Source organism: Miniopterus natalensis, chromosome 7, assembly GCF_054644295.1.
Source record: "Miniopterus natalensis isolate mMinNat1 chromosome 7, mMinNat1.hap1, whole genome shotgun sequence".
NCBI classification, from domain to species: domain Eukaryota; kingdom Metazoa; phylum Chordata; class Mammalia; order Chiroptera; family Miniopteridae; genus Miniopterus; species Miniopterus natalensis.
The window spans coordinates 4,182,097-4,208,007 of record NC_142087.1 but is presented as its reverse complement, the minus strand read 5'-3'; the positions used below and the strand labels follow the sequence as shown (position 1 = coordinate 4,208,007).

The following is a 25,911-nucleotide window of genomic DNA, read 5'->3' as shown; positions in this document are numbered from 1 at the left end:
GGCCCTGTCTGAGCTCAGTTTCAGACCCCTGGTGAAAGACGGGTCTGGACCATAACTGGGACCATTTAGTAGGCCTGCCACATGCCTCATAACACAACTGCAAGTGGATGCATTCACCCTGTTTCATAATTCTAAATTTTCATTTATCGATTTGAGAGAGCGAGAGACGGAGAGAGAGAGAAACATTGATTTATTGTTCCCCTTACGTATGCATTCATTGGTTGCTTTTTGTATGTGCCCTGACCAGAGATAGAACACACAACCTTGGTGTATTGGGACAACGCTCTAACCAACTGAGCTTTGCTGCCTGCGCCCCATGTTTCATAATTTTTTTAAAAAAAGAAAAACTGGAGACCTCGTTCTGTGGCCAGAGAAGGCCCTGAAGCAATGACACTCCTGCAACAACAAGAACACCTACCGCCCAGATCTTGGTTGCTAATACCATTTTCCAGTAAAAGGAACCAGGGCTCCTTGAAGAAATGGCTGATTCTAGGGCTGGAGCAGGAAAGACACACAATAAACATGGTGGAAGAAAATAGACATATCTTCCCTACAGAAAAACTCTAAATAATTTATTTAGATACTCCACGCTTAATTGTGAGCTTTGCATAGTGACTTCCTTCCAAAGAGTATAATGTGGAAAGGTGGGGAGAATAGTTTTACAGCGGAGAAACCTGACGAACACTACTGAGCCAGGTGGTCAAGGCCAACATCAACAAAGAAGTCATGTCTATAGCATGTACCCTGATATGATGTGATGAGAATGGCATTTCACCTCTGTGATCTCCCTCCCCAAAACTCATAACCCCAGTCCAACCATGAGAAAAACAGACAAATCCCAGTTGAGAGACATTCTACAAAATGCCTGACTAATACTCATTTAAATTGTCATCAAACCCAAGGGAAAAGTCTGAGAAACTATCACAACTCAGTGGAATGTTAAGAGACAAGATAACTAAATGTAATGGGGTTCCCTGGGTGGGATCCTAGAAGAGAAAAAAAGACATTAGTGGGAAAATGAAGGGTAAAGAACTGACATTAATTAATAATAACATAGTAATATTTATTTATTAGTTGTGACAAATTTCCTATACTAATATAAGATGTTAACAATGAGGATAACTGGGCTTGGATATGTGGGAATTCTCTCTACTATATTTACAGCTTTTCTGTAAATCTAAAACTATTCTAAAAATAAGAGTTTATTTAAAAAACAACAATAACTGAAGATTCAAGTGTATTAAGCAAGTCGCCCAAGATCACACACCTAGAAAATGGCAGGGACTGGAACCCGGGAAGGGGCATTTGAACGCCAATAGTACTGCCCAGGACATGTGGACCTGAATGTGTCTGCCCCAGTCCTCATCTGCCTGGTTCCCTGAGATGCACGAATGCAGAGCATCCAGACCTCGGCCTAGAGTTTGAGCTGAGGACTCAGTTTCCTGCTTTGCTTCTAAATGGCCTCATCAGCAGGCTGACCATCCATGAGCCTCTCTCAATGGTGAACTCGATTTAATTTGACCATGACTGTCCCAGGCACAGAGTTTGGGCCTATAGAATGCAAAAAAGTAATAATAGCAATAATTAGCAATTATTGCTAATAATAGCAATAATGCCAAATGTGTGTGTGGCATTTTCTGTGAGAGAGGCCCTTTGCAAAGTGCTTTACCTGGATGGTTCATTGAATCCTTGCGACACCCTCTGCGGTAGGTCCTGTTCCGTAGCTCAGTTACATTCTGCGCTTGCTTTTTTCACGCTGTAGGGTGTCTTGGAAATAGTTCCATGTGCTAACATGAAAATCTACTTATTCTTCTGAACTGCTGGGTAGGATTCCACTGAATGGATGGACCATATTTCATTTAGCTGTGATCCAGTTGCGGGAACTTCAGGTGTTTTCCAGTTTCTCACTGGGGTGATGGACATCCTTGCACAGGCTCTTGGAGAGTATCTCTCTGAGTCAGAAAGTGTGAATTCTTTGAGGCCAGGATTGCACTGTGCCTCACCCATGTCTCATGGGGCCCTTCGTCTGTCTTTGCCAGCTGGTTCTGCTCAGAGCCCCCAAGATCATCACACTTTGACCCAGGGAGGCCATTAGCACCCTGGGCTGTGAAAAGCCAATATTCTGTGCCTTAGAGACCAGTCCTCTATGCCGAAGAGTTGGGAGGCTTAGGATCCGCTTCCCCGGGGGCTCAGCACCGTCCTTACGTCCTCAGCATTGTCCCCCTCCCCTCATTGCCAGCTCGGCAGGTAACTCAATCCAGGTCAGCTGGCGGAGCATGAGGTAGTGTCTCGCTGAGCGTCATGGTATTTTACCAAGTCCGAAATGTGATCGCCGCTGTTGTCACACTTTAGCGCCCCCAACAATCCCCTTGCAAATGAGAAAACCAGAGCCTCCCACATACCTTTCCCCTGACATCAGGGAAAGAGCAGGGAGCCCTGCCCAGGGGGGCCCGGGCCTGTGTGACCCCCAGAGCAGCTTTTGAGCTTGCGCCAAGGACTGGAGGGCATAGGGAAGTGTTTTTCCAATTTCAGGCAAAGCAATGGACTAGGTGGAATCTGCTATTCATTTCGTTTTCTCTGTGCTGGGTCTGTGAAGTCCGTGTTGGCTTTTAAATACAGTTTTCATTAACATGTCGGGAGCGCTGTCCCTGAGATCCTTGCATCTCTGGCAGATGGCTGTGGGTCCCAAACTCGAATTTGCACAGGGGCCAAGTGACCAGGTGATGTAAAGTGAAGAAAACCCAGGAGACACGGGAACTGGAAGTGGATGTCCCTGCATTCAATTGTCGGGATATAGGAATCCAAGCCCTACATTGCCAGGCCGTGTGAATTCTCAAAGTAGCTGAAAATCGGGGGGGGGGGGGACTCCCTGCGTTTACACACTGGGTATGGTTTAAAAAAAAAAAATGTTAAGCGCACTGTGGCTAAATAAGCTATGTCTCCAGGCCAGCTTTCCTAATAGAACTTACCAGCATAGAAGAGACTGTGTCAGCCTAGTTCCTCTATCCCTCGATATCCCAATAGACTTTTCTGTGACGATGGAAATACATGCACCATCCTATATGGTAGCCACTGGCTACATGTGGTTATTGAGCCCTTGAAATCGGATAAAGGGGGGGAGGAATCAGATTAAAGAACTGAATTTTGAAGTTTATTTCATTTTAATTAATTTAAGTATAACTATAGATAACCACATGTGGCTAATGGCTACAATATTAATGTGACTGTAAGATTTTTTTTAAATTTGGGGTGTACCAAAGAGCTCAGCTACTTTGGGGAGGGGAGAATAAATTACATCTGAGGCCACCAAGTATCAGTTAGACTCCCGTACATGGAAAGAAAGGAAATATGAAATAAGGAGCATAAGAGGTTTAGGTGTAAGTCAGTTATCTGCTGGCTCAGGAGGGGTCCCTTACTGCCCCTCCCCCCAGTTTTTTCCAGCACTCTCCAAAGAGTTTCTCAACTGGGGTTGCCATTTAGCATCCACCATGTTCTTTGCAATAACATTTATGTAGCACCTACTGTGTGCCAGCATCTCACTTTTTCTCACGTCAACCCTGTGAGAAGGGTTCCATCGTTATCTCTAGGTACCAGCCCAACGTCTGAGGTTCAGGTGGTTATGTCATTTGAGCAACGTCACACAGCTGGCAAGTGGTTGGATCCAGGATCCAAACCCAGGCCGTCAGACTCCAGAGCCTGCGCTCTAACGGCCGGCACAGCGCGCTCACAGATTTTGCCACGTCAGCACATCCAGATGTGCTCTTTGATGGAGGTGGAGTTGACAGGATTGGTGTGTGTTGCTTGTAGCTTCTGTGGGGTGTGTAGCATCACTCTTAACTCCTGGTTGCAAAGTGACAGAAATCCAAGCCCTCTAGCTAAAGCTGAAAAGGTATCAGTTTCCTGTGGCTGCTGTAACAAATTACCACACACTTAGTGGCTTAAAACAACACGAAGGTATTCTCTTACAGTTCTGGAGGCCAGAAGTCCAAACTCCGTTCCACTGGGCTACAGGTGTCGGCGGGGTGGTTTCTCCTGGAGGCCCTGAGGGGAAATCTGTCCTTTGCCTCTTCAGCTTCTTCTTGTATTTCTTGGCTTCTGGCATCCTCTCCATCTTCAAAGCGTATCACTCCAATTCCTTATCCTCTCTGTCGTCAGATATCCCTTTCCCTCTTGTTTATAGGACCCTTGTGATTACATTTGGGGCCACCTGGAGAATCCAGGATAATCTCCCCACCTCAAGATCTTTAACTTAATCATATCTGCCAAGTCCCTTTTGCCATATAAGTTTCCAGGGATTAGGACTTGGACACCTTTGGGGGACCTTTATTCAGCCAACCACTGTCAGGGTGGCCTGGTTTTAGTTATGGCTGGATCCAGGGGATCAAACAATGTCGTCCCTCTTTCCCAGAAGTCCCAGCCAGAGTCCCAGGGCTGGTTCCCATTGGTCCAGCTTGGCCCGCGTGCTCTCCCTGAAGCATTCATTTTGACCAGAGAGATGCCAGGGCCCTCTGATTGATTGAGCCTGGATTATGTGCCCACCTTCGTTGTCCCTCTCCCTGTGATCTTAACCCACATGTGATGAGGTGTTTCCCCAAAGGGAACTGAGAGACTTATGGGTGGTGGCAAGCAGCAAGCTGTCACTGGTGTTCATTGAATGGCAAACCCATGGGATGGTGCCTGGCACATAGTGCTCAATAAATGATGATCACAGATCATGGGACACAGAGGGGGACTTGGAAAGGGGATACATCCAAAAGCTAATGCTAGGAAAATACAAGGTTCACTAAGCAGGTGAAGGTGAAAGAGCATTTTAGGCAGAGAAAACACCTAGAACAAGGCATAGGTTTCCACCGTATGTTTCAGTGTACCTGGGCGTGGAGGGAGTGGTCCCATTGTGTGCCTGTCCTCTTAATGTAACATTAATAGCAGCCCCTTTTACTTGCAAAACTATCTTGGTTTGCATGGTAAATTATATGGTCACCCCACTCTTATACTCAACCCATTTGTTTATAAGGAAACCAAAGATAAAAGGGGGGATGATACTTCACCCAAGGTCATCGACCTTGAGTGGCAAAGCTCAGACTAGAACTCAGGGCTCTGACTCCCAGTCCAGTGCTCATTCTACCCATCACTTATGAAACCAACTCTTAAAGGCGGCATCAGACTAACCAGTCACATTTCTCCCTTTTTCTCTTCTTGCCAAATTCTCCATAGGATTGTGACCAGATCCACGTCGATGATGTCTCATCCGATGACAATGGCCAAGATTTAAGGTAGGAATGGGTGGGGAAGCCAAGTATGCCCCTCTGGATTGGTTATCTCACTGGCCTTTCACTAGGAAGCAGAGAGGAGGGGCGGACTGGTTTTCAAGACAAGACACACCTGCCTCCAGCACAGCTGGGACTTGTGTTTCTCTGAGGGCAGAAATCATGGCCCCACCTTGCAGCCTCTTCCACATCCCCTGAAGTCACTGAGGCTGAGATTTCCACAAATTCTCTGTGACCCTACTTATGTTTATCTCTTTCCTGTTTACTAAACTAATACATGCTTACTATAAAAAATTCAGCTCTGGCCAGTGTGGCTCAGTTGGTCGGTCAAGCGTCATCCCATGCACCTAGAAGTTGCCAGTTCCATTCCCAGTCAGGGCGCACACCCAGGTTCTAAGCTTGATCCCCGTAGAGGGCGTGCAGGAGGCAGCCAGTCGATGGTTCTCTCTCGTGATGTTTCTCTCTCTCCCTCTCCCTTCCTCTCTCTCTCTAAAAAAATCAATAAAAACATTTATTTTTTTTTAATTCAACCACTCCTGATAAGAGTTTGGTACATTCTTCAAAAGCTTGATTGCATTCTTTAGCAAACATATATTATTTAATAGAAAAGTTAATACAGTTGATAAGCAAAAAACATATATTTATTGAGTGAATAAGTGGTATGTCTATCTGGTTTCTAGGGAAAAACACTCCTAGGACATGGATTCCAGAAATCAGGTACCCAGCCGCTCAGAACGAGACAGCTTTCAGGAGAATGTAACTAGAATGTTCCAAATCTGCCCCTGGGGAAACTATAAAAACGAACCATAGTTAATCTGTGCTTATCCAAAATTATCACAATTCAACGCCTCTTGGCCCATCAAAAATATTATTAGACCAAATTATATTTTGCTTATGGGGCCAGCCATAACTTCGCTTAGTGTTCGCTTCCTAGGTGTGTATCTTCCAACGACTCCAGAAAAAGAAATCAGTTTCTGTTACTGAGCCCTGCAAGTCTTTTCAAAGCCCAGCACAATCAGAAGTGATAGGTGGGGAGGCAGCTGCTTCGTTTTAATTAGCCATTCAGAAAATCCCTTTGCCATCAGGACTGGCAAGGAGCAAGGCTCCTGTGCCAGCCCAGACATCTCAATTTATGGAGTAAATAAACCCTAGATCAAGGTTAACTGTGCCCTTTCCATGAAGTCATCGCTGGGAACCCCTCTCCCTTTCAAGGCAACGAGCAACCGCAGTTCGGTTTTTTTAAGTTTCCCCTGTAGCTGGCTTGGAATTTAAAGCAATGTTCCTTTGAACCCTGTCTCATGCTGAGCTGTTTGGTTCTTCATGCCAAGAATTCACAATCTAAGGGTGTTTTTCCCCTTAAAAAACAAGTTTCCCACTTCATCATTCAAGAAATATTTATTGGGTACCTACTATGTGCTAGGCACCAAGCATCAGATGCCCCTTGTGTTGTTTTTTTCTTCAGTTAACAGTGAAAACAAACCTTGGTAACACCCTTATTTTACACCATGCCCTGTTCCAGATGGTTTATATGTATTAATTCATTGCATCTTCAGACACTTTTCTCATCAGTCCCGTTTTACAGTTGGGGAGTGGGAGGCACAGAGAGATTAGGTAACCTGCCCAACCTCACACAGCTGGTAAGTAGGGGCAACAGGATTTATGGACGCCCTCTCTGCCCTCCATCTCTTGGCAAAACATCCAGGCAGCTCTCCAGGGTATCCTCTGTGTTCACAGTGTTCTTTTTCAAAAGTAAATTATCTAGCCCTTTGCACCACCCTGAGAGGGCCACACAGCCTTTCTCTGGGTTCCCATCGGAACTTAAAGGCACACTCTCACAATGTCTGGATCCTTTGATGTCCTGCAAGTGACGGAGGAGTTCCTCAGATTCCCTGCAACAGGAACCCAGTTGGGTGGCACCAACCTTGGCTCCCAAATGGAGCAGTTCACCTACAACAGGAAGAAGGATGGCATCTCCATCATAAATCTGAAGAGAGCCTGGGAGAAGCTTCAGTGAACAGCTCATGCCCTGGCTGCCTCTGAAAACCCAGGTCAGTGTCACAGCCTCCGGGACCACTGGCCAGCGGGCTGTGCCGAAGTTTACTGCTGCCACCAGGGTCCCTTCTATTGCTGGCAGCTTCACTCCTGGAACCTTCACCAACCAGATCCAGATAGCCTTCCAGGAGCCGAGATGTCCCGTGAGTACTGACCCCAGGGCCTGCCTGCCATCGCTCTGTGTAGCATCTCTCCTCTGCACTGCGTGGACATTGCCATCCCTGAGCAGCAACCAGGGAGCTCACACGGTGGGTCTGGTGCTGGCCCGGGAAGTTCTGTGCTCGTGTGGCACCATCTCTGTGAGCACCCACGGGAGGTCCTGCCTGCTCTCTACTCCACACAGATCCTGAAGAGACTGAAAAGGAGGAGGGGGAAGTTCAGGGTGAATGGACTGTGCCAGCTCCTGAGTTCACTGCTGCTCAGCCCGAGGTGGTGGCCTGGTCTGCAGGCGCAGGTTCCCTCCATGCCTATCTGGTTCCCCACCGAGGGCTGGCCTGCAGCCCCCACTGCTCAGGCCACTGAGTGGCAGGAACAACCAGAGTGGTCTTAACCTGTCCTTCTACAAACTCTTAAACAGAAAATGGAAATAAGGTTGACGGAAAATAAAAAAGAATTGAGCAAGACGGGAGCCTTTACACTAGAGAGGAAGGACCACTTGGTGATTGAAAGTGTAGGGTCTGGAACCAAGGGGCGGTGATGGGATCAAGTCATGGAGCCCCTTCCTCGTCAGGGCAAGAACTTGCTGGAAAAGTACCCAGCACAGAGTGAGTCCTTGATAAATGGCTGCCCACCCCTGTGATTAGATGCTGTCTGCTGCCTTTTACTAGTTGGGTATATTTCATTTCTCTTTAGCCCCTGGTCCCTACCACCCAAGGTAGGAGCTGAGAAAGACGAAGAAGCAGCACGTCTGTAACCTTTCATGGGAAAGGGAAGTCTCTGTGCAGATGAGTTGTTAGAACAGTCACGTCTTTCTACGTGTGAGTCATTCAGTAAAGAGCAGAGGAGAAACTGAAACCGGCCACGTCCCCACCACCTCGGACCAACCACTTCCTGACATTAGGACTTCCTTGCTTCCAGTTTTGTGCATTCACACACATGTCTGTGGCAACACAGGCGAATGCGAGCGTTAGGGAGCAGTGTGTGCACGTTTATGTGGATATATGTTCATATGACTTTTCTTGTCCGTAAATGGGCAAGAATTTAACAACCGGGCACGGAGGCCTGGCCTCTGCCCAGGGTAAGGCGGAGCCCCAGGCTTGGTGGGTGACGGCAGCTGTCACATCACCCTGCCTTCTGGCTCCCACTCCACACTTTTCAGATGCCTTTTTATCTCTGCGCAGCAGTGGTGTTAAACGGGAGGTTCCTAAGATACTATTTCCAAGTGTTGCTTCATTTCTATTAACACTGCATCTTTTTTTAAAAAATAAAAATAAAATGCCTCTCTTTTTTTCACTCTTAAACTCATAGAAAATCCAGAAAGAGCAAAATAATGCAGAGAGAGAAAAAATCAGCGGAGACGGCCCTGTACCGTATTGACTGGTTTCCTCCCGGTCTTCTCTCCTGTCTTTCTTAGAAGCTCCCGGGCGCACTGTGCATACATCCCTTGTTACACTCTGGTTTTTCTTGCAACATCAAAGCATGAGTGTTACTCCTGTGATTTACTCCCAAAACTTCTGGTGGGGGAAAGAAAGTGGTGTTCTCCGGAGAGCTGGGGTTTCCATGCTCACACTCTAGCTGCTGTCGGCGGGAGTCCCCCGTCTTTGCCCGCTGCTTCCTGGCTGCCACTCTGGCTGTGAATCTGGGGTGCTGCTCTGAGTCTGTGCCCCAGTCTCCACACATGTAGAACTTCTTGGTCCAGCGATGCTGCGTGCAGGGCAGAGGGTTCTACCTGGAAAGCACCAGCAATCGACTCTACCTAATGTAACAAATAAAAAATTAAAATAGGGAATTTCTGTAGCAAGATATGGGGGTGCTCATAGAATGTGGAGAAAGGGTCAGCAGGCAGGCCCTAGAAGGGAGGTGAAAGCAGGGCAGATTTGGGGTCAAAGTAGGGGGAGCCGAGTTTTCATCTGGACTCTTCCATCAGGATGAACCAAATCCAACCTTTTTTTTTTTTTTTTTTTTTTTTTTAAATAATTCTTTTTCATCCACAAGTTCCAAAGGAAGAGAGAGAGGCTCTCCCTTGTGTGGCCACTGCACACAGCGGGTAGGGATAACCCCCCCAAAAAGAAAATAGACTATTTCATACCAAAAGAAAGGAAAATGGATGCTGCTTAGGCAAGAGCAAAGGACGCCGCCTTCTCTGGGAAGCTAACGAAGGCTGTGGCCCTGCGCCGCCCGGGCCCGCACGCGCACAGCAGCCTGACACGTCGGGGGGTTGTGGGCACCTGAGCCCCACCGCAGCTCCTCGGGCCTGTGGCCCCCCGGTGAGGAACCCCCACCTCCCTCACCAACGCTGTCTCTCCCCCCCCAGCACGTACAACTTCTCTGCCGACGGCTTCCACAGCTCGGCGCCAGGAGCCGCCCTGTGCCTGGGCGCCGGCGTCCACGGCGGCGTGGACTGGATGAGGAAGCTGGCCTTCCGCTACCGGCGGGTCAAGGAGACGTACAACACCTACCGGAACAACGTCGGCGGTGAGTGGGCCGGGGCGGGGGCCGGGGCCGGGGCGGGGGCCGGGGCCCTCACCAGCTCCCCTGCGTCACCGGCACTTTGAGGGGGAGGAAGCTGAGGAATAGAGGAAGCCTCTGGCCCAGGATTACAGAAGCCACCAATGGGGGGGGGTGCACGGGGTTGACCCCCCATGTCTTAATCACAACTGCTGCTTCTCAAAGTGGGGCTCTCCGCCCAGCAGCAGGGCCTGCAGGTTCCCTGGGCCCGCACAGACCTGTCGGGTCTGAAGCCCTGAGGTGGGCCCGACCATCTGGTTTTCACATCGCCTCCAGGCGATCCTGAGGCCCCCTCCAGTTTGAGGTTTCAGCCCTCGCTGCCCTGCTTGTGGTCGGTGGAGCAGCCACATGAGCATCACCTCAGTGTGTGTCAGATACCAGGACGCCCAGGTTATCTGTGGAAGCATTCAAGTCAAAGAAGCACTGGAAGCCACTGGGTCTCAAACTTGGCTCATATTGGCACCACCTGAGGGATTTCTGACCTGATTTCCTTGGTCTGCCCGCAGCCCTGGCATTGGGATACGTAAAATTCCTCGGGTGATTCTAATGTGCAGCAAAGGTGAAAACCACCAGCTTCGGCAGCAGGAGAGCGATGCTTCATTGCACTGAACAAGAAGTCTGGAAGGGACTGGAGGCAGGGTAGGCTCAGCAGTCACCAGGCCCTAGATCACTGTTTCTGGAATTCTCTAGGTCAGTGGATCTTAACAAGAGATGATACTCCTGCCCCAGGAGCATTTGGGGTATTTTCATTGTCCCAATATCTGGAACCAGCTACAGGCCCATAAAGCGAAAAGGTTTGAGTAGGCAGCTAATAGCGTCTGTCGTGTATACCTTGGCCCCAAAAGCTCCAAGAGCTCCCTCCTCCACCCCTAGAAAGAGTCGAATCCTGGGAAGAATTGAGGATCTCAAACCAGATAGAATCCACTTCCAGTCCCCATGCTGACACTTCCTAGCTATGTCAACTTAGGCAAGATAGATAATCACTCTGAGCCTCAGTTTCTAAGTCTATGAAATGGGGCTAAAAATAGTTCTGCTTCCCTGGGTTATGGAGAGATTTGTTGTTAATACATACAAAAGGCCTGTCTCCGTACCTGGTATATAGCAGGCACTCAGTAAATGGTAGCATTTATCACTAGTTCCTTCCAGTTTTGCTTTGGAGTTTTTCAGGTTCTCCTGTGTCTTCCACTTTCCCTGAGAGACTACCAGCCCTTCAGGACAGATTTTCTGTCCCGTCTGTGGCCGCAGCCTAATGCAGTCCTGAGAATAACTAATGTTTATTGAGCACTTACTCTAAACTAGCCTTTGTTTGGAGGGCTTTTCATCTCATAGTTTATTTGCTCTTCACAACATCCGTGTAAGCTAAGTGGTTTTATTATCAATGTTGTGTGAGGGTAGAAACTGAGATCAGAGAGGTTAAGTAACTTGCTCAGCATCACACAGCTCAGACAGCAGAGCCACCGTGGAGTTTCAGGACAGCTGCTCCACCACCTCTACCCATGCTCGTGACCTCTCACGCCCAAGTCTATGGACTACAGGAGTGAAGCAGAGCCTCAGGGTCAGCCCTGCTTGCTCACCACCCCTCCACGGAGAAAGGGGGGAGCAGGCATGCTTGGGGTGGAGGAGACAGGGATGGAGTCAGCCAGCGGAGGCCATCTGCTCCCCATCCAGGTTAAGCCCCAGGAAATACCCAGGGTTTCTGTCAGGCTGCTTTGCTTTCCCATAAACTGAGGGGAAATTACCTGATGTGTCAGCTGGCAGGGTGCCAGCGGGCAGCCCCCCCATGCAGCCCCCCCGAGCTGTTTCTGCATCTCAGAATAGCCTGGCGAGGGCTGCAGTGGAGACTGAGGAATGTAGCCTTTTCGCCTGGTGGCCAGGTGCTTAGCTAAGAAATTACAGTTATTACTAATGAGATTTTTATAGCTTTATTTTATTAATTATCAAAGAGAGAAATGGATAGTGGAAGGCAACTAGCAGTGTCTACCACAAATAGCAAATGAAAAGTCCCGAGAACAGAGGAGCTGGTGATTTTCAGGAAGATGAAGGCCAGTGTGGCTGCAGTGAGGGGCATGTGGTAAGGGCTGGGCTAGAGAGTGCCAGTGTCCAGGTGGCACAGGGCCTAGGAGGCCACGGGGAGGGGTCTTCTGCGCGGAGGCGATGATGTCTGAATAGCACCGGCACAAGGCAGCACTTTGTCCCAATGAATTCATTCTTTCTGCAGCAAATACTGACTTGTCACCAGCCATATGATATGCTGGCCCCTGCTGTAGGGGCTGGTACTGTGGCAACGAACAAGACCAACTTGATTCCTGCCCTCATAGAGCCAAGAGTCTAATGGCCGAGGCAGATGCCACCCACATAATCGCACAAATACGCTTTAAATTACAGTTGTGAGAAGTGCTATGAAGAAGAGATACAGTGTTGGGAGAGTATAAAATAGAAGGAACTGACTAGAGTACGCCTTGCAGAATTAATGACATTTATGATGAGTGTGAAGAGTCTAGCAAGGCAAAAAGGGAAGGTAAGATAAGACAAGTGGGCCCGGCCAGAGTCGCTCAGTTGGTTGAACATTGCCCCGTGCGCTGAAAGGTTGCCCGTTTGATCCCCGGTCAGGGCACATATGGAAGGCAACCAGTTGATATTTCTCTCTCACATCAATGTTTCTCTCTCCCTCCTCCACCCCACCCCCTTCCTCTCTCTAAGCATGTCCTCGGGTGAGGATTTTTTTAAAAAGATAAGAGTGGTTCAGGTTAGAAAATGAGGTGTGCAAAGGTCCTGAGGCAGAAACATATTTGGTGCTTCAAGAAACAAAAAGGAGGCCACCAGGGCTGGAATGGAAGGACATCAGGGCAGTGTCAAGAGATGAGTAGGGGCAGCAAGGTCATGGACTATCGAGTCTGACCTCTATCTTAAGGGCCCAGATGGCTGAGATATGACAGGTTTAGAAACACCATAAAGTGGGCTTTGGAGGTCAGCTGCCTGGGTGCCAAACCTGTCTCCATTGTTTCCTCTCTACTGTGAGCAAGTCTCAAAGCCTCACAAAGCCTCAGTTTCTTTACCTGACTAACCTAATATTATATGTCAATTATATCTCAATGTTAAAAAAATAGTCACCACCTCTAGGATCCCTGTGAGAAAAAAAGGAAATGTCATGCCCTAGACAGTTTTACTCAATGGTTAGAGCATCGACCCTCAGACTGAAGGGTCCCGGCTTCAATTCCAGCCAAGGGCACATACCTTGATTGCAGGCTGAACCCCTGGCCCTGGTCGGGGTGCATGCAGGAGGCACCAGTCGATGTGTCTCTTTCGCGTCTATGTTTCTCTCTCTCCCTCTCTCCCTTCCACTCTCTCTGAAAAGCATGGAAAAAATATCCTCAGGTGAGGATTAAAAAAAAAAGAAATGTCACATTAAATGCTTAGGGCCCTGTGCACAGTAAGCACTCAATAAATGTTAATCATTAGTATTTTTTATTTTATTAATTTTTGTCTCCATTGTAACAGTGTAAGCTCTATAATTGGGAGGCTTTGTTTATCCCTGTATGTTCAGTGCCTGTCACAATACTAACCATGCTGGAGGCACTTCTGAACTTTTGTTGGATAGATGGTGGATGGATGGATGATGGATGGATAGATTGCAGATGGATGGATGATGGTGGACGGATGGGTGGGTGAATGGATCAATCAGTGAATCCCAAAATAAGATTAAGATTACTGTATTGAAATTGACTTTGGGTGTCATCTGATTTGAAACCTCAAGGTAGCTAGACTCCCCTAACCCTAACCCCTCCCAGTCCTTTCTAAAGTGATAGCTACCACATCTTTATTTTCTTTGTCCATAGGCTTGATAGGAGCTCCCAAAAGAGAGACCTGGCTACAGCTCAGAGCTGAGCTGGAAGCTCTGACCGACCTCTGGCTGACCCACTCCCTGAAGGCACTAAACCTCATCAATTCCCGGTAAGTGGGAGCCCTCATTTTTGCTTTGTGCCACTAAACTTTCTCCCATTCACGGGTGGTGGCTCCTCCATTCCCACACTCAGGAGAATAGACTCCAGATTCTCACTTGCACACTTTCCAGACATTTGATAAAGCTGAGTTGTGCAAGGTTCTGTAGACACTTTGTGCCATAGCTGAGCAAGTAGCTGCAGTGACTCTCAGGAGCTAGCCTTGTGGTCCCTTGGAGTTCTGATCTACAGTCTCCTCTGTCCTCAGGCCCAACTGTGTCAACGTGCTGGTCACCACCACTCAACTAATTCCTGCCCTGGCCAAAGTCCTGCTGTATGGACTGGGCTCTGTGTTTCCTATTGAGAATATCTACAGTGCAACCAAGACAGGTAAGGGGAACCCAGACCTCGGGTGATGCAGGGTGGGGTTAGCGTTCCATCCCAGGCATGGAAAGTTTAAGAAGACGGCACTTGTGATGTTCAAGAACTTGTCCAAGGGCATGGTTCAGATCCCCAAAACAGCCCTTACAACCCACTTGCTTTAAGCTCTGCTTCTAGGGAAATTGGTTAGGAACTCAATTTTCCCATAGTTAGGATAACTGCAAACCTGCTCTAACAAACACCCCAAATGCAAGGGCTTACATCAGCCAAAGCTTATTTCTCTCTCACATGTCAACAGACCAGAGGGGTGCGATCCAGGCTGGTGGGGTGACCTCTCCTTATACTCACCCAGGAACCCAGGCTCTTCCCACTTTATTTTCCACCATCCCCTATGGTTTTATCCTCACAGATGTAGTCAAACCAGGTCCTGCCGCGTCGGCATTCCAGCTCATGCAAAGGTGGAAAAGGTGTAATGCCCATCCAATATCATAAAGCCAAGACTCAGAAGGGGTGCAAGTTACTTTTCTGCTCACCTTAGTCCGTTGGCCACAACTAGTTGCAAGGGAGGCTGGGAAATGTAGTCCGTAGCTAAGTGACCGGACGTAAAACTCGTGGAATTCCAGTACTCAGGAGGAGGAGAACAGTTCCCACTGCAGCATGGCCCATAAGGAGATTTTAACTTAGGTGGTACAGTCATCAAATAACCTTGAATTTAACCTTGGACCACACAGAGAGAAAAGTATTGTTTTTTAAATTCTCTTTCAAGGCGAGAGTCTCCATTTAGTGGTAGCCTGCTTTAACACCTCTCTAACACTTGGTAATCTCCCTTATTAACAAAGAGAGCAAGCCTTACTTAGGCTCAGAGCTTTTATAAGAGAATTTAGTAACTAGAAATTAACAGTATCGAGGCAAGTAGTACTGGTTCGTTGGTTGGTTTTTTTATGTGTGGGGGAACTGGGGTTTTCTATTCTTATATCACCAAATGATAAATACAATATAAATAATTCAAAAATAAATCTATGGGCCCTGGCCAGTTTTGCTCAGTGGTTAGAGCATCAGCCCTCAGACTGAAGGGTCCCAGGTTCCATTCTGGACAAGGGCCCTTTGCAAGCTCTGCTCCAAGTCGGGGCGCGTGCAGGAGGCAGCCAATCGATGTCTCTCTCTCTCTCACATCGATGTTTCTCTCTCTCTCTCTCTCCCTTCCACTCTCTCTGAAAAGCAATGGAAAAAATATCCTCAGGTGAAGATTAAAATCATTCAATCAATCAATCAATCTGTGGGGGTGGGGGTAGGGGTGGAGGAGGGGATAACTGGTAATGGAAAAAATAAAATAAAATAAGTAAAAAATAAATCTAGTTAAGATGTTTTTAATTAGAAATTTTACCCTTGTTTTTTTCTGGAGTTAAAAAACCAATTTATAGTACTACAGAAGCATTTTCTTAGAGCAATTTTTGCCTTTACTAAAATTCTAGGCCTGACCATAAAAGTGCCTTTAGATTTTGAAATTGTAGAAAGTCAGGCCCCAAATGGCCATTAGAGATTCTGCAGCAGGACCCCTATGGCAGAGGAATCGAATGCCATCAGAGAAGTGGTAGAGTGACTTTTATTTCCCACATGCGGAGCCTGCAGATCAAAGAACTGGAGGCAGTCACAGTTGAGATGGGACAGGAATTTAGTCGCCAGCTCCCTATTTTAACTTAAAAATCATAATATTTTTCAAGTCAGGTTCTGCTCTGATAATGCTGCATAACAAACATCCCAACACTCAGTGGCTTACAGCAGCCAGTTTTTATTTCTCACTCCGGGATTGGTGAGTCAGCTGTGGTTCTTCTGGGCTTACCTCTGGTTCTGATCTGCTCCACATATCTCCTCATCATGGGACCTGTGGTCATCCGGGGCCACATTCTTCTCATGCCAGATGGCAGAAGTGAAGGAGACCATGCCACTTTTCATGGCAGGTCCCTAACATGCCATTGGTCAAAACAAGTCACACAGTCAACCCAGCCTCATTGGGGCGGGAAACAGGCTCCACCTCCTCTAGCGGGAGGCACTGCAGTGGTGTGTAACTCTGTTAACTCAGAAGACAGTTATGACCCCCTGCTTTGACCCAGCCTCTGCTCCCACAGAGGAGGAAACAGGCCCAGAGGGAGGAATGGTCTGCAACAGAGTTGAATCCCACGAGAGCAGTATAACAGAGGAGTTCAGCGCTCAAGCGCTTGAGGCAGGCAGCCTGGGTTCAAATCCTGACCCTGCACTTGGCCTGAGGCAGGTGACTTCACCTCTGTCTGCCTCAGCTCCCCCGTCTATAAAGTGGATGCTCACATACCTCTGAGCATATGACGAATAGTGTGTATAAAACATTGAGCAGTTCCCAGAGAGCATAGGTGCTCAAAGATAGGTGCTATTTTATGATGATTATCATTCCTCCTCCCCCTCTCGCTCATCTCAAGGCACTTCACCAACCCTGAGCCTCAGTTTCTTTATCTCTAAAATGAGGATTATGTTGATTCCAATTCCACAAGGATTGCTGTTAATTCAATGAATTAATGTAAGTCAGTGGTTCCCAACAGGTAGCGGGGTGGGGCAAGTTGCCTCCAAGAGGACATCTGAGGACATTTTTTCATTTTCATAACTGGGAAAGTTGCTACTGGCAGCCACTGGGGACAGACCAAGGGTGCTGCTGACCCTACAGTGCACAAGATGCCCCACAACAAAGACGTGTCCGGCCCAAATGACCATACGCCGGGACCGAGAAGTCCTGTGTATGTGAAGCACTTAGCAGCGGGCCTGGCATATAGTGAAGTCAGAGAGCGGCAGGGACTCTTATTATTGTTAGTGCTGTTTTCATGTTGTTATGGTTACCAAGCTTGCTGACCCAGTCAGGATGAACCAAGATCTGAGTCCAATGTGTCTGGACTTACGCTGGGAAGAAGGTGAAGAGGAGAGGCGGTCACACAGGTGGACACGTGAATGCTGGCGCCTCTGCTTCCTAACTCGGGGACCCTGGGCACATCACCCCACCACTCAGAGCCTCATGACTGCATCTGGAAAATGGGTCCGTCGCTCTGACCCCGGACAGCTGCAGACCCTGGAGTCTGCTGCAGACCCCTGTGCTGCCTCTTCTGCTGTGCGCCCCTGGGCAGGCCACTTAACCTCTCTGTGCCTCGGCGTTGTCATCTCTCACGTGGGGATGACGACAGCACGCACCTCAAAAGTTTGCTGGAGGGTGAAATGATTACCTCCGACCCTTAGGAGGACCCTGCACCCAGCAAACGCTCCGCTCGGGTCGCGGTCGTTCAGCACCCCGATCGGCCCTCACCGAGCTTCTCCCCCTCCTGTCCTCCCGCCTGCAGGGAAGGAGAGCTGCTTCGAGAGGATAATGCAGAGGTTCGGCAGGAAGGCCGTCTACATCGTGATCGGCGACGGGGTCGAAGAGGAGCAGGGAGCGAAAAAGGTACTTCTTCCATCTCACAGCTGCTTTTCCTCCCCTCCTGGGCCCTCTTGTGGCTTTCCAGGGCTCTGTGCAGATTCCTCCGCCTCCTGTTGCTGGCCGGGTCCCCCCTTCCCAGGCTCTGCGGGCCGGTCCATTCCCATTTGCACATCGCAGAAGCATCCTGAGTAATTTCCTTCTGCAAATCCCCCTCTGTGCCTTTGGCTGCCGCCCCTGGTAGCCCTGGATTGTTTCTGGGACAACTGCTTGGGAGCCCGGAGACGCTCTGTCAGAGCAAGCTGGTGGGGGGTGCTAGTGCACGTGTGTGTTTTATTTAATACTTACTGATCATATGTTCCAGGAACCCTTCCCAGTTAATAAAGACAGCATTAAGCTAATGAAAAAGAAAGTCCCGCATTTGTGATCTCAGGCCCACGAGGAGAGGGGCAGGGGGTTCTGGTAGCCGCAGCTCTGTTCTTGGAAAAGAAACAGCTGCCAGAGGCCCAGGTCTGGACCTGTCAACAGCGTCCCAGGGAGCCTGCACCCCCCACCCAGAGGCCTGGGAAGCGGACTGTTAATGTCACAGAGCTTAATTTTGGGACCTGGTTTCCTCCTTCCCTCCCGGGCAACAAATTCCAAGAAAATGCAGAAATGTTTAGGGCCTCAGAGGATGAACCGCATAAGAAGAGGGAAGGCCCCCTAGGGTGCTGAGAGAGGGGCTCAGGAGAGGGGAGCTTAGAACCTTTGCATATACTGTTCCATCCACCTGGAAGGCGCTTCCCCTTCCCCAGCTCATCCTTCAGGTCTCGGCTTCAGCAGCACTTCCTGCATGACGAGCTCTCAGACCGGCTCCCACTCTACCCTTCCAGCTAGATCAGGTCTGCCTGGGACTCCCTCCCCGACTGTCCTAATTCTTTCTTCAGAACATTGTCCCCACTTGTCATGAAAGGATTATCTGTGTAATTGGCTTAATCACAAATCCTCCAACTAGGGTGTAAGCTCCTTTACCTGAGCACCTACTGTGTGCCAGCCACTGTAGTTGGGGATCCTGCAGTGAGCAGATCAGACAGGGCTCTCACCCCTCACTCAGCTCACAGACTGGGGCAGGCAATAGACACCTAAGTAACATGCATGTCAGGTAGTGAGCAGAGCTTTGGGGGAAAATAAAGCAGAGAATGGGAACAGAGGGGACTCTGGGGGTGGGGCAGGTTGCAAGTGTAGGTAGTGGCCAAAGCAAGCCTCCCTGCGAGGCAACATCTGAGTAAAGACGGGAGAAGGAAGGGAAGTGAGCCAAGTGGTTATCAGAGGGAGGGCATTGCAAGAGAGGGACCAAGAAGTTCGAAGGTCTGAGGGCTGGAGGTCCCTGCAGGGAGCCAGTGTGGCCACAGAGGTGGGCCAGGCAAGTGGGGAGTGGCAGGAGGTGAAGTGAGGGGGGTACCTGGGGCCCTTGGGAGGCCCTCAGCTTTTACTCTGAGCACTTCCTCTTAAAGTGGATTGCTTTCACATTTAAAAATGAATTGATTTAGAGGGAAAAGTATTAAATAAATGATAGTAATAGAAGTGATACACAAAGATATGGCCAAAGTAATGGCATGAGTCATCCCATGATTTACTGGAGTTCCAGAAGCCCATGCAAGGTCCAGAGTGTGGTCTGTATGGTGAGACTTCCTGAAGCCCACTGCCAGGGCCCGGAGGGAGTATTGAGGGTCCCTCTCCCGTCTTCCCAGTTCAGATAGAGTGGAAAGCTCTGCCCTAAACATGTGACAGTGACTACTGAGCTTTGCTTCTGTCAAAGTTGGATTGGAGAACAGCTTAGGCCTGTGGCCCCGAGCACCCCATACCTGCCTTCTGGTTCTCACTTGGAGAATGGCAGGGACATCCATGGACCAGTCACTGCCATATGCCAGTTGAATAGGGAGCAGATATTTTAAAATGACCCCTTTATTATCCTGAAATGAAATACTAGTGGATAGTATAACATATAACTGTGCAAAAGATCAATATCTAATGATTCTATTAGAGAAATAAAGGGAAAATCATTTATACTCATGCCTTTAACCACTACTCTTTATTACTGCCATCGTCATTTTATTTAATCCTCAAAACCACCCTGCAAAGTGGGTATCATTCTACTTCATTTTACAGGAGACAGATTTGAGGCTCAGAGAGGTTAATTAATTTACTTAAGGTCACACAGCTGGTACAAGCAAACTGATGCATGTTTTGCTCCAAACACCTGGCAGGAAGGAGACAGACTTAGGGGTTTCAGACACTGTCAGTCTACCCCCCTGAGCTTGTCAGATGAGATGGAGTCCACCAAAGGAGACTAGGGCACACCCCCCACACACCGACTCCCCTAAAATCCTCTCCAGTGCCCGAAGCAGCAGCCCAGCCCATTAGTGAAAAAGGCTGTGCGCCAGCAGCTCTCCTGGCCTGATGGATGGCAGTCATTAGCCCCAGCCGCCAGACACCTGAGCAGCATGAAATATGGCGACAGGACAAGGGGCTTTGTTTCGGCTGACAGTGTTGTTAATATCTCCATTTTAGTGGGTCATTTGTCTCCACCTCTCCACACGTGATAAATCCACCTGCCCTCTGGAGCCATCAGGCCTGGCATGGAGGCGACCAAAACATTCCCTCCCTCCTTTGCTCATTTCCTCCTGGAAAAATGAATTACACTCTTTAAAGGGGCACAGGAGGGGCACTGGACCAGAGTCCAGCCTTGCAGAGAAAGGAAGGCTTGGCCAGGGTGAGGAGAGGGTCGGGAGAGCTGGGACCCCTAGAAGCCATTACAGAGAGGCATCTGTTGCCCATGATGGATAGTATTCTGCTTCCCTTGAGCAAAAGAGAAGGTGCTAAATGTCGAAGGTTGGTTTGCCAGAAGCTAGCAGCCCTCCCTCTGTAAAAAAGAAAAAGAGAGAGAAAGAGAGAGAAAGATGTGTTCTTCAAGGACTTTGCTTGACAAACTCACCTTCCCTCTCATCCTCCCCCCTTCCTCTTCTTCCTTCCACGAATATTTCTTGAGCACCTATTATGTGCCGGGAGCCACGCCGTGCGCAGTAAACATGGCCTTCCAAGCTTGAACCCTCCTCAGGGCTTTGCGCTTGCAATCCTCTGCCTCCCCTGCCACCCCGCACATTTGTACGGTGCCTCCTTCTCACTCTCTGGGGCTGCTTAAATGTCACCCCCTCCAGAGAGGCCTTCCCTGACCCAACCAGCAAAAGTAGACACCTCCCCACAGCTGCTTTCCGACTGCCCCCCCATTCTATTTCCTTCATAGCACTTACCATAAGATAAAATCGTCTTGTTCATTTCTTGTCTATGGACTTACTATCTGTGACTCAACGAGAGCCCCATGAGTGGTTGCCACCTGTCCAGAAGGCCCCGTTGGGGACACAGCAGTGGACAATCAGACAAAGTCCCTGCCCTCTGGATCATCTCCCCACCTCAAGACCCTTTATTTAATCACGTCTGCAAAATCCCTTTTGCCGCGTAAGGTCACGTATTCACAGGTGCTGGAGACCAGGATGCCCATCTCTCTGGGCAACTATTAGTCTGCCCACCGTAGACCAGGAAGGTGAAGCTGAGCTATGAAGAGCAGGCAGAGGAATTAGTGCAGAGACCCCAGAGGCAGGAAAGGGTTTGATGTTCTCTGGGAACCGAAAGGACATCTGCATAGTTTCTACCCTGTGGACACAGAACCTCATGCGCAGCAGGAGGACCGCAAGAACTCTGGGCATCCAGATGTTCATCAGGCATCATCTGTCTACTCAGGAAATAATTTAAGGACAGTGACTGTCTTGAGGAGGCTCAGTATCTTTTAGCTGCAGGTGGCAGGAAACCTAGGTAATGAGGACTTAAAACATTTGCTTACCTGACAAGATGAGGAGTAGGTGGACCCTAGGATGCTCCAGGGGGTCAGAGATTCACCAAGCCTCCCTCTCTGTCATTTTGACCTACTTTTGGCCTTTTCCATTCTGATTTGTTGTGTCATGATCTCAAAACAGCTGCCACAGCTCCAGGCATCACGTACTAACACGACAGCATCCAAATAGGAAGGGAAAGTGAGGAGGAAGGAGTTCTCCTCAGATGCTTCTCTCTAATCGAGAAGGAAAACCTTTCCCAGAAGCCCCCAGCCAACTTCCCCATTGGCTTCAACAGGGAGGGATACGGGACAAATCCTGGCAAACAGGGACACAGCTGTTTATCATAGCTGATTATCAGCTGATGATCATAGCTCCCGTAGATCATCACAGCTCATCGCCTGCTCCTGGGCACGGCGCTGCCAAATCCAGGGTTCTGGACACGGGATAAGGGAGGGTGGCTGGGCCAGGCAACCACTTTAGCCAGTGGCTACATTTCCAGTGATAAAAATGCAGTCAGCTTTCTTCTCTGGAGCCAGACGTGACCTCCCTGTGCCTTGGCCTCCTCGTCTGTAAAATAAGATAAACGCATGGCTCTTGCGGAGGGTTGCTGATCCAGTTAAATGGAGTAATGCATTGCACTACGACTATGGTTACGACCATAGTTATTACTAGCTTGCCGCTAATTTAACTTTAGTTAAATCAATTCTCTTGTCTCGGTCTTACCTCTCACTTGAAAAAGATGTTTTTGTTCTGAGGTTTTTTTGTTTGTTTCAGTGACTCAGCGAGATAATAAAGCTCCGAGCACAGTGTCTGGCTCAGAGACAGTCAATTAAAAGACTGTTATTTCAAACATTGTGTATCAAAACATTGCATAGCTTCCTTATTATTTTCTAAACTGCTGAAAACCCATGAAAATTCATGCCTCCACATACACATACTGTTTGTCCTGCATCCTTCCTTTATCCTGTCTTATACAACATGTCCTTGTATAAAAGACACAAGGTAGGTAGACATAATCACAATAGCAGCTAATATTTATCGAGCACTTAGTAAATGCGCATTGCAAACAGCCACAGTGGCGGTGTAGGGCGAACACTGTCCCCGTCTGACAAACAGCAGCGTCGATGGCTTGAGGTCCCCCGTCAACCGTAGCTGCTGACGGCGGAGCAGAGCTTTGGGCAGGACATTGCTTCTAACCTCACGCAGTGGAAATAGTTTCCAACTTCCCTCTCACGTGAGTGATTTCAACGTATTAACTCAACACTTCGCGGAGCAGCCACCGCTGCTGTTCCACCTGCGTACTCCCTGGCCTATTACCTACTTAGTGTGTTCCTGCCAATCGACCCACTTCGCTTTAAAATGGAAAACTCGATCCCATGACAGTAACGCAAAGCGAGCAAAACCTGCTGTAAAGAAAAGATAAAAACCAAAGCGACAAAACAAGCAAATGAACGTGGTCCTGTTCACCGCGGCCTGCCCCGCACTCTCTGTTCAGAGATGCTCAAGGGTAGGGGGGAGGCCCGCGCCTCGCTGAGATTTGCTCCTTGAAGGAGCGGGATTGAGAACAAGTTTTAAAAGCAACAGCTTCCTCGCTGCACTGTGTGGCAATCCCACGCGGTCCCCGTGGGGGGGAGAGGGTCAGTCCCCGTGCCGGGCAGCGCTGGGTGAGCAGATCAGAGCAGGCTCAGGGGGCCGAAAGGCGGTGTGGCCAGGCTGGTGGGTGCCGGCGGGGGGGGGGTGCTGAGGTGATGCATCTCCCAGTTTGGAAAATGCCGCCCGCTCTGCCGCCTGGAGCTGACCCCGCAGGGCCCTCCGTGGGTGTGGCGGGGCGGCGGGGCCGCGGCCTAACCGTGTGGCGGGGTTCTGTGTTCCAGCACAACATGCCCTTCTGGCGGGTCTCCTGCCACGCCGACCTGGAGGCGCTGAGGCACGCCCTGGAGCTGGAGTATTTATAGCAGAGCCCCCGTCTCACCTGCCCTCAGGGGCGCCCCACCCAGGCCCCTCGCCTGCCCGCCTCTCGCCAGACGCTGGACGCTGGGCAGGGTCCCTACAGCCAGGCGGACGAGTCCGGTGACCATCCCAGAAGCTGTCCTGAGAAGCGGAGAACCCGACAGTGGCTTCGGAACATTTAACTTTGGGGAGAAGGGCTGACTAGGAGTCCAGACTTTTCTATGAGTCTCACAGAACAAAAGCAAGGACTTGCTGATCTGGGGGAGGGCCGGTGAGGAGGAGGGGACAGGCTCGGTTTTTCTTCTTTTTAATTTATGGACTAATCTCATTACTCCGGTATTATGCTCTCAGACCTGTGTTGTCGGTTTCCTTAGTCGCTGGTCTGGTTTTGTTTTCTAAACTGGCATGTGGGGCGGTACATGGTTCTAATTTAAGCATCTGCTCCAAGTTGTGAGTTGGGGGGACAATCATCTTTAAAACTTGGTGAGGGAGGCGATTTGGGGCTGTGGGGAGACTATTGCTTATTTCGTGTTTAAGGACCTAACCTGATGTCATGTGGACAGTGCACGTGCCTTACGCTGCCACCTTGTTTTCTAGGAAGAGGGGACCCTGGGGAGGAGGCGGTACTTTGTGATGGAGGAAAGGCATTAAATAAAACCACGTTTACATTTCAAAGTGGGTAGGGTGTCACTACTTCATTACCCCTCTTGAGGCTTCTGAATCTGTTGGTCTTTCCAGGACCTTTTCAGTTACAAAGGAATAAAGTCCAACTCCAACTTGCTTCAGCCAACGACAAAAAAAAAGTCTTCAAAAACTTTAGGTGATAGCTGTCTTCAGGCATAGCTGGATCCAGGTGACCAAGTTACTTTCTCCTGTGTGGTCTTACTTCCCCAGCAGGTCCTTCCCTGAATGGCAAAGATGGCTCCAAGAATCTTCTAGCTGGGTGATAGGAGGATGGGTGGGTAAATGGATGGATAACTATGTTGGGATGACTAGAAGGATGAATTTCTATATATAGGTTATGGGTGGATGGGTGGATGGATGGGTGACTGAATTGATGACCAAATGCTTGTGTGGTGAGATGAATGGATGGATGGCTGTTTGGGTGAGTGGATGATTGTGTGGTTTAAGGAAAAATGGATGAGTGAGTGAGTGAGTGAGTGAGTGGATAACTGGATAGATGTTTGGACGGTAAATGGAGCTTGTTTCTAGCCATAGTCTCCCCCAAATGACACCAGCCCTTTCCCTGTGGGCCTCACAGTACTGGTGTGAAGGCTGAGGAAACCAGTTCTGTGAACCAGGTGACTTCCTTCTTGCCCTGTCCCAGGAAGCCTCCCCCCAGCCGAGCCACCACTGAGCCACTGCCACCAAAGCAGGGCCACGGTGGTGTCAGCGGTCTGGGCCGGAACACCAGGGAAAGTCCTGGCAGGTCTCAGTGTGGCTGTGCTGCAGCCAGTCGTTCATCACCAGGTCAAGCGGGGTCAACCATTTACCAGGCGCTGTCCTCGACTTCCGGCTGCAAAGGGACAGAGCCCGTCCCTACCCGCGTGGAGCTGACGTTCCTGCAGGGAACCCACCAGAAAGCAGGCAGATGAACTGTGAGACCCAGACTTTCTCACTCACCAGCCTTGTCCCGCGAGAAGAAAGGCAGAGGCCGGCAGCCAGAGCAGGAAGCCAGCAGGCACCCCATTCCTGCACACCCGCACAGGCTTGCTTTCCTGCTTGAGTCACACCTCTGTCCCCTTCCAAGAACTGCCCTGAGGTCAGGAGGAGCGAGCAGGCCAGGCCGTGTGACCCTCAGCGGGAGGAGAAGGTGGGTCTGGAGGCTGTAGTCAGCCAGCATCAAAAAGACCAGTCGAAAGGGGTCCTGAGAGTGTCCCTCTGGAAGAGACCACAGTGTCTATCCAGTGAAACATTCAGGGTCCCGAAAGTGGCCCCCGTGCTTGTCCCAGGGGCAGTCATGGCGGGTCTTCGTGCTGGTTGAGATTTTGACTTTCATAAAGCACGGCCTGGCGCTGCTCGGCCAGCGAGGGAGGCTGCCTTCCTCCTCAGACACTGGCTGCAGGCAGCCTGAACAGCGTCGGGGAGGTGACCGCTGGGCTCAACCGGGTGATGAGAAGAGCCGGAGCAAGCGTGCCAGGGGGAGACACGGGAGGTACCGAGTTCCCAGGCAGGCAGGAGGGAGCTTTCCCGCTGCAGGAAAAAGAAGGAGACCAGAGTGGCCGGGAGCCTGGACAGAGGCCAGGGGTCAGAGGGAAAGGCCCGGCCAGATCTGGTTGGATCCTTCTGGTCATGGATTTTGGATTTTATTGGAGTAGGGATTTCATTCTAAAGCCAAGAAAAAGACACCAGAGAGTTTC

The 25,911-nt window shown here is 49.5% G+C and overlaps 1 protein-coding gene across 2 annotated transcripts in view; it reads left to right on the top strand.

The window, feature by feature from the left end:
* The window catches only part of EYA2 (EYA transcriptional coactivator and phosphatase 2), a 201,349-nt gene extending 177,057 nt beyond the window's left edge, over positions 1 to 24,292 (top strand). Inside the window, exons 11-16 of one of the 2 annotated variants that reach the window (XM_087818703.1) lie at positions 5,215 to 5,273; positions 9,793 to 9,953; positions 13,823 to 13,937; positions 14,193 to 14,314; positions 17,659 to 17,759; positions 23,476 to 24,292. In XM_087818703.1, the coding sequence (XP_087674829.1) occupies positions 5,215 to 5,273; positions 9,793 to 9,953; positions 13,823 to 13,937; positions 14,193 to 14,314; positions 17,659 to 17,759; positions 23,476 to 23,556 (639 nt within the window). In that variant the 3' untranslated portion in view covers positions 23,557 to 24,292. Of the gene's footprint in view, positions 1 to 5,214; positions 5,274 to 9,792; positions 9,954 to 13,822; positions 13,938 to 14,192; positions 14,315 to 17,658; positions 18,021 to 23,475 lie in introns of those variants that run through there. The other variant, XM_087818702.1, reaches the window with a different exon arrangement.
* Positions 24,293 to 25,911: the final 1,619 nt, after the last annotated feature.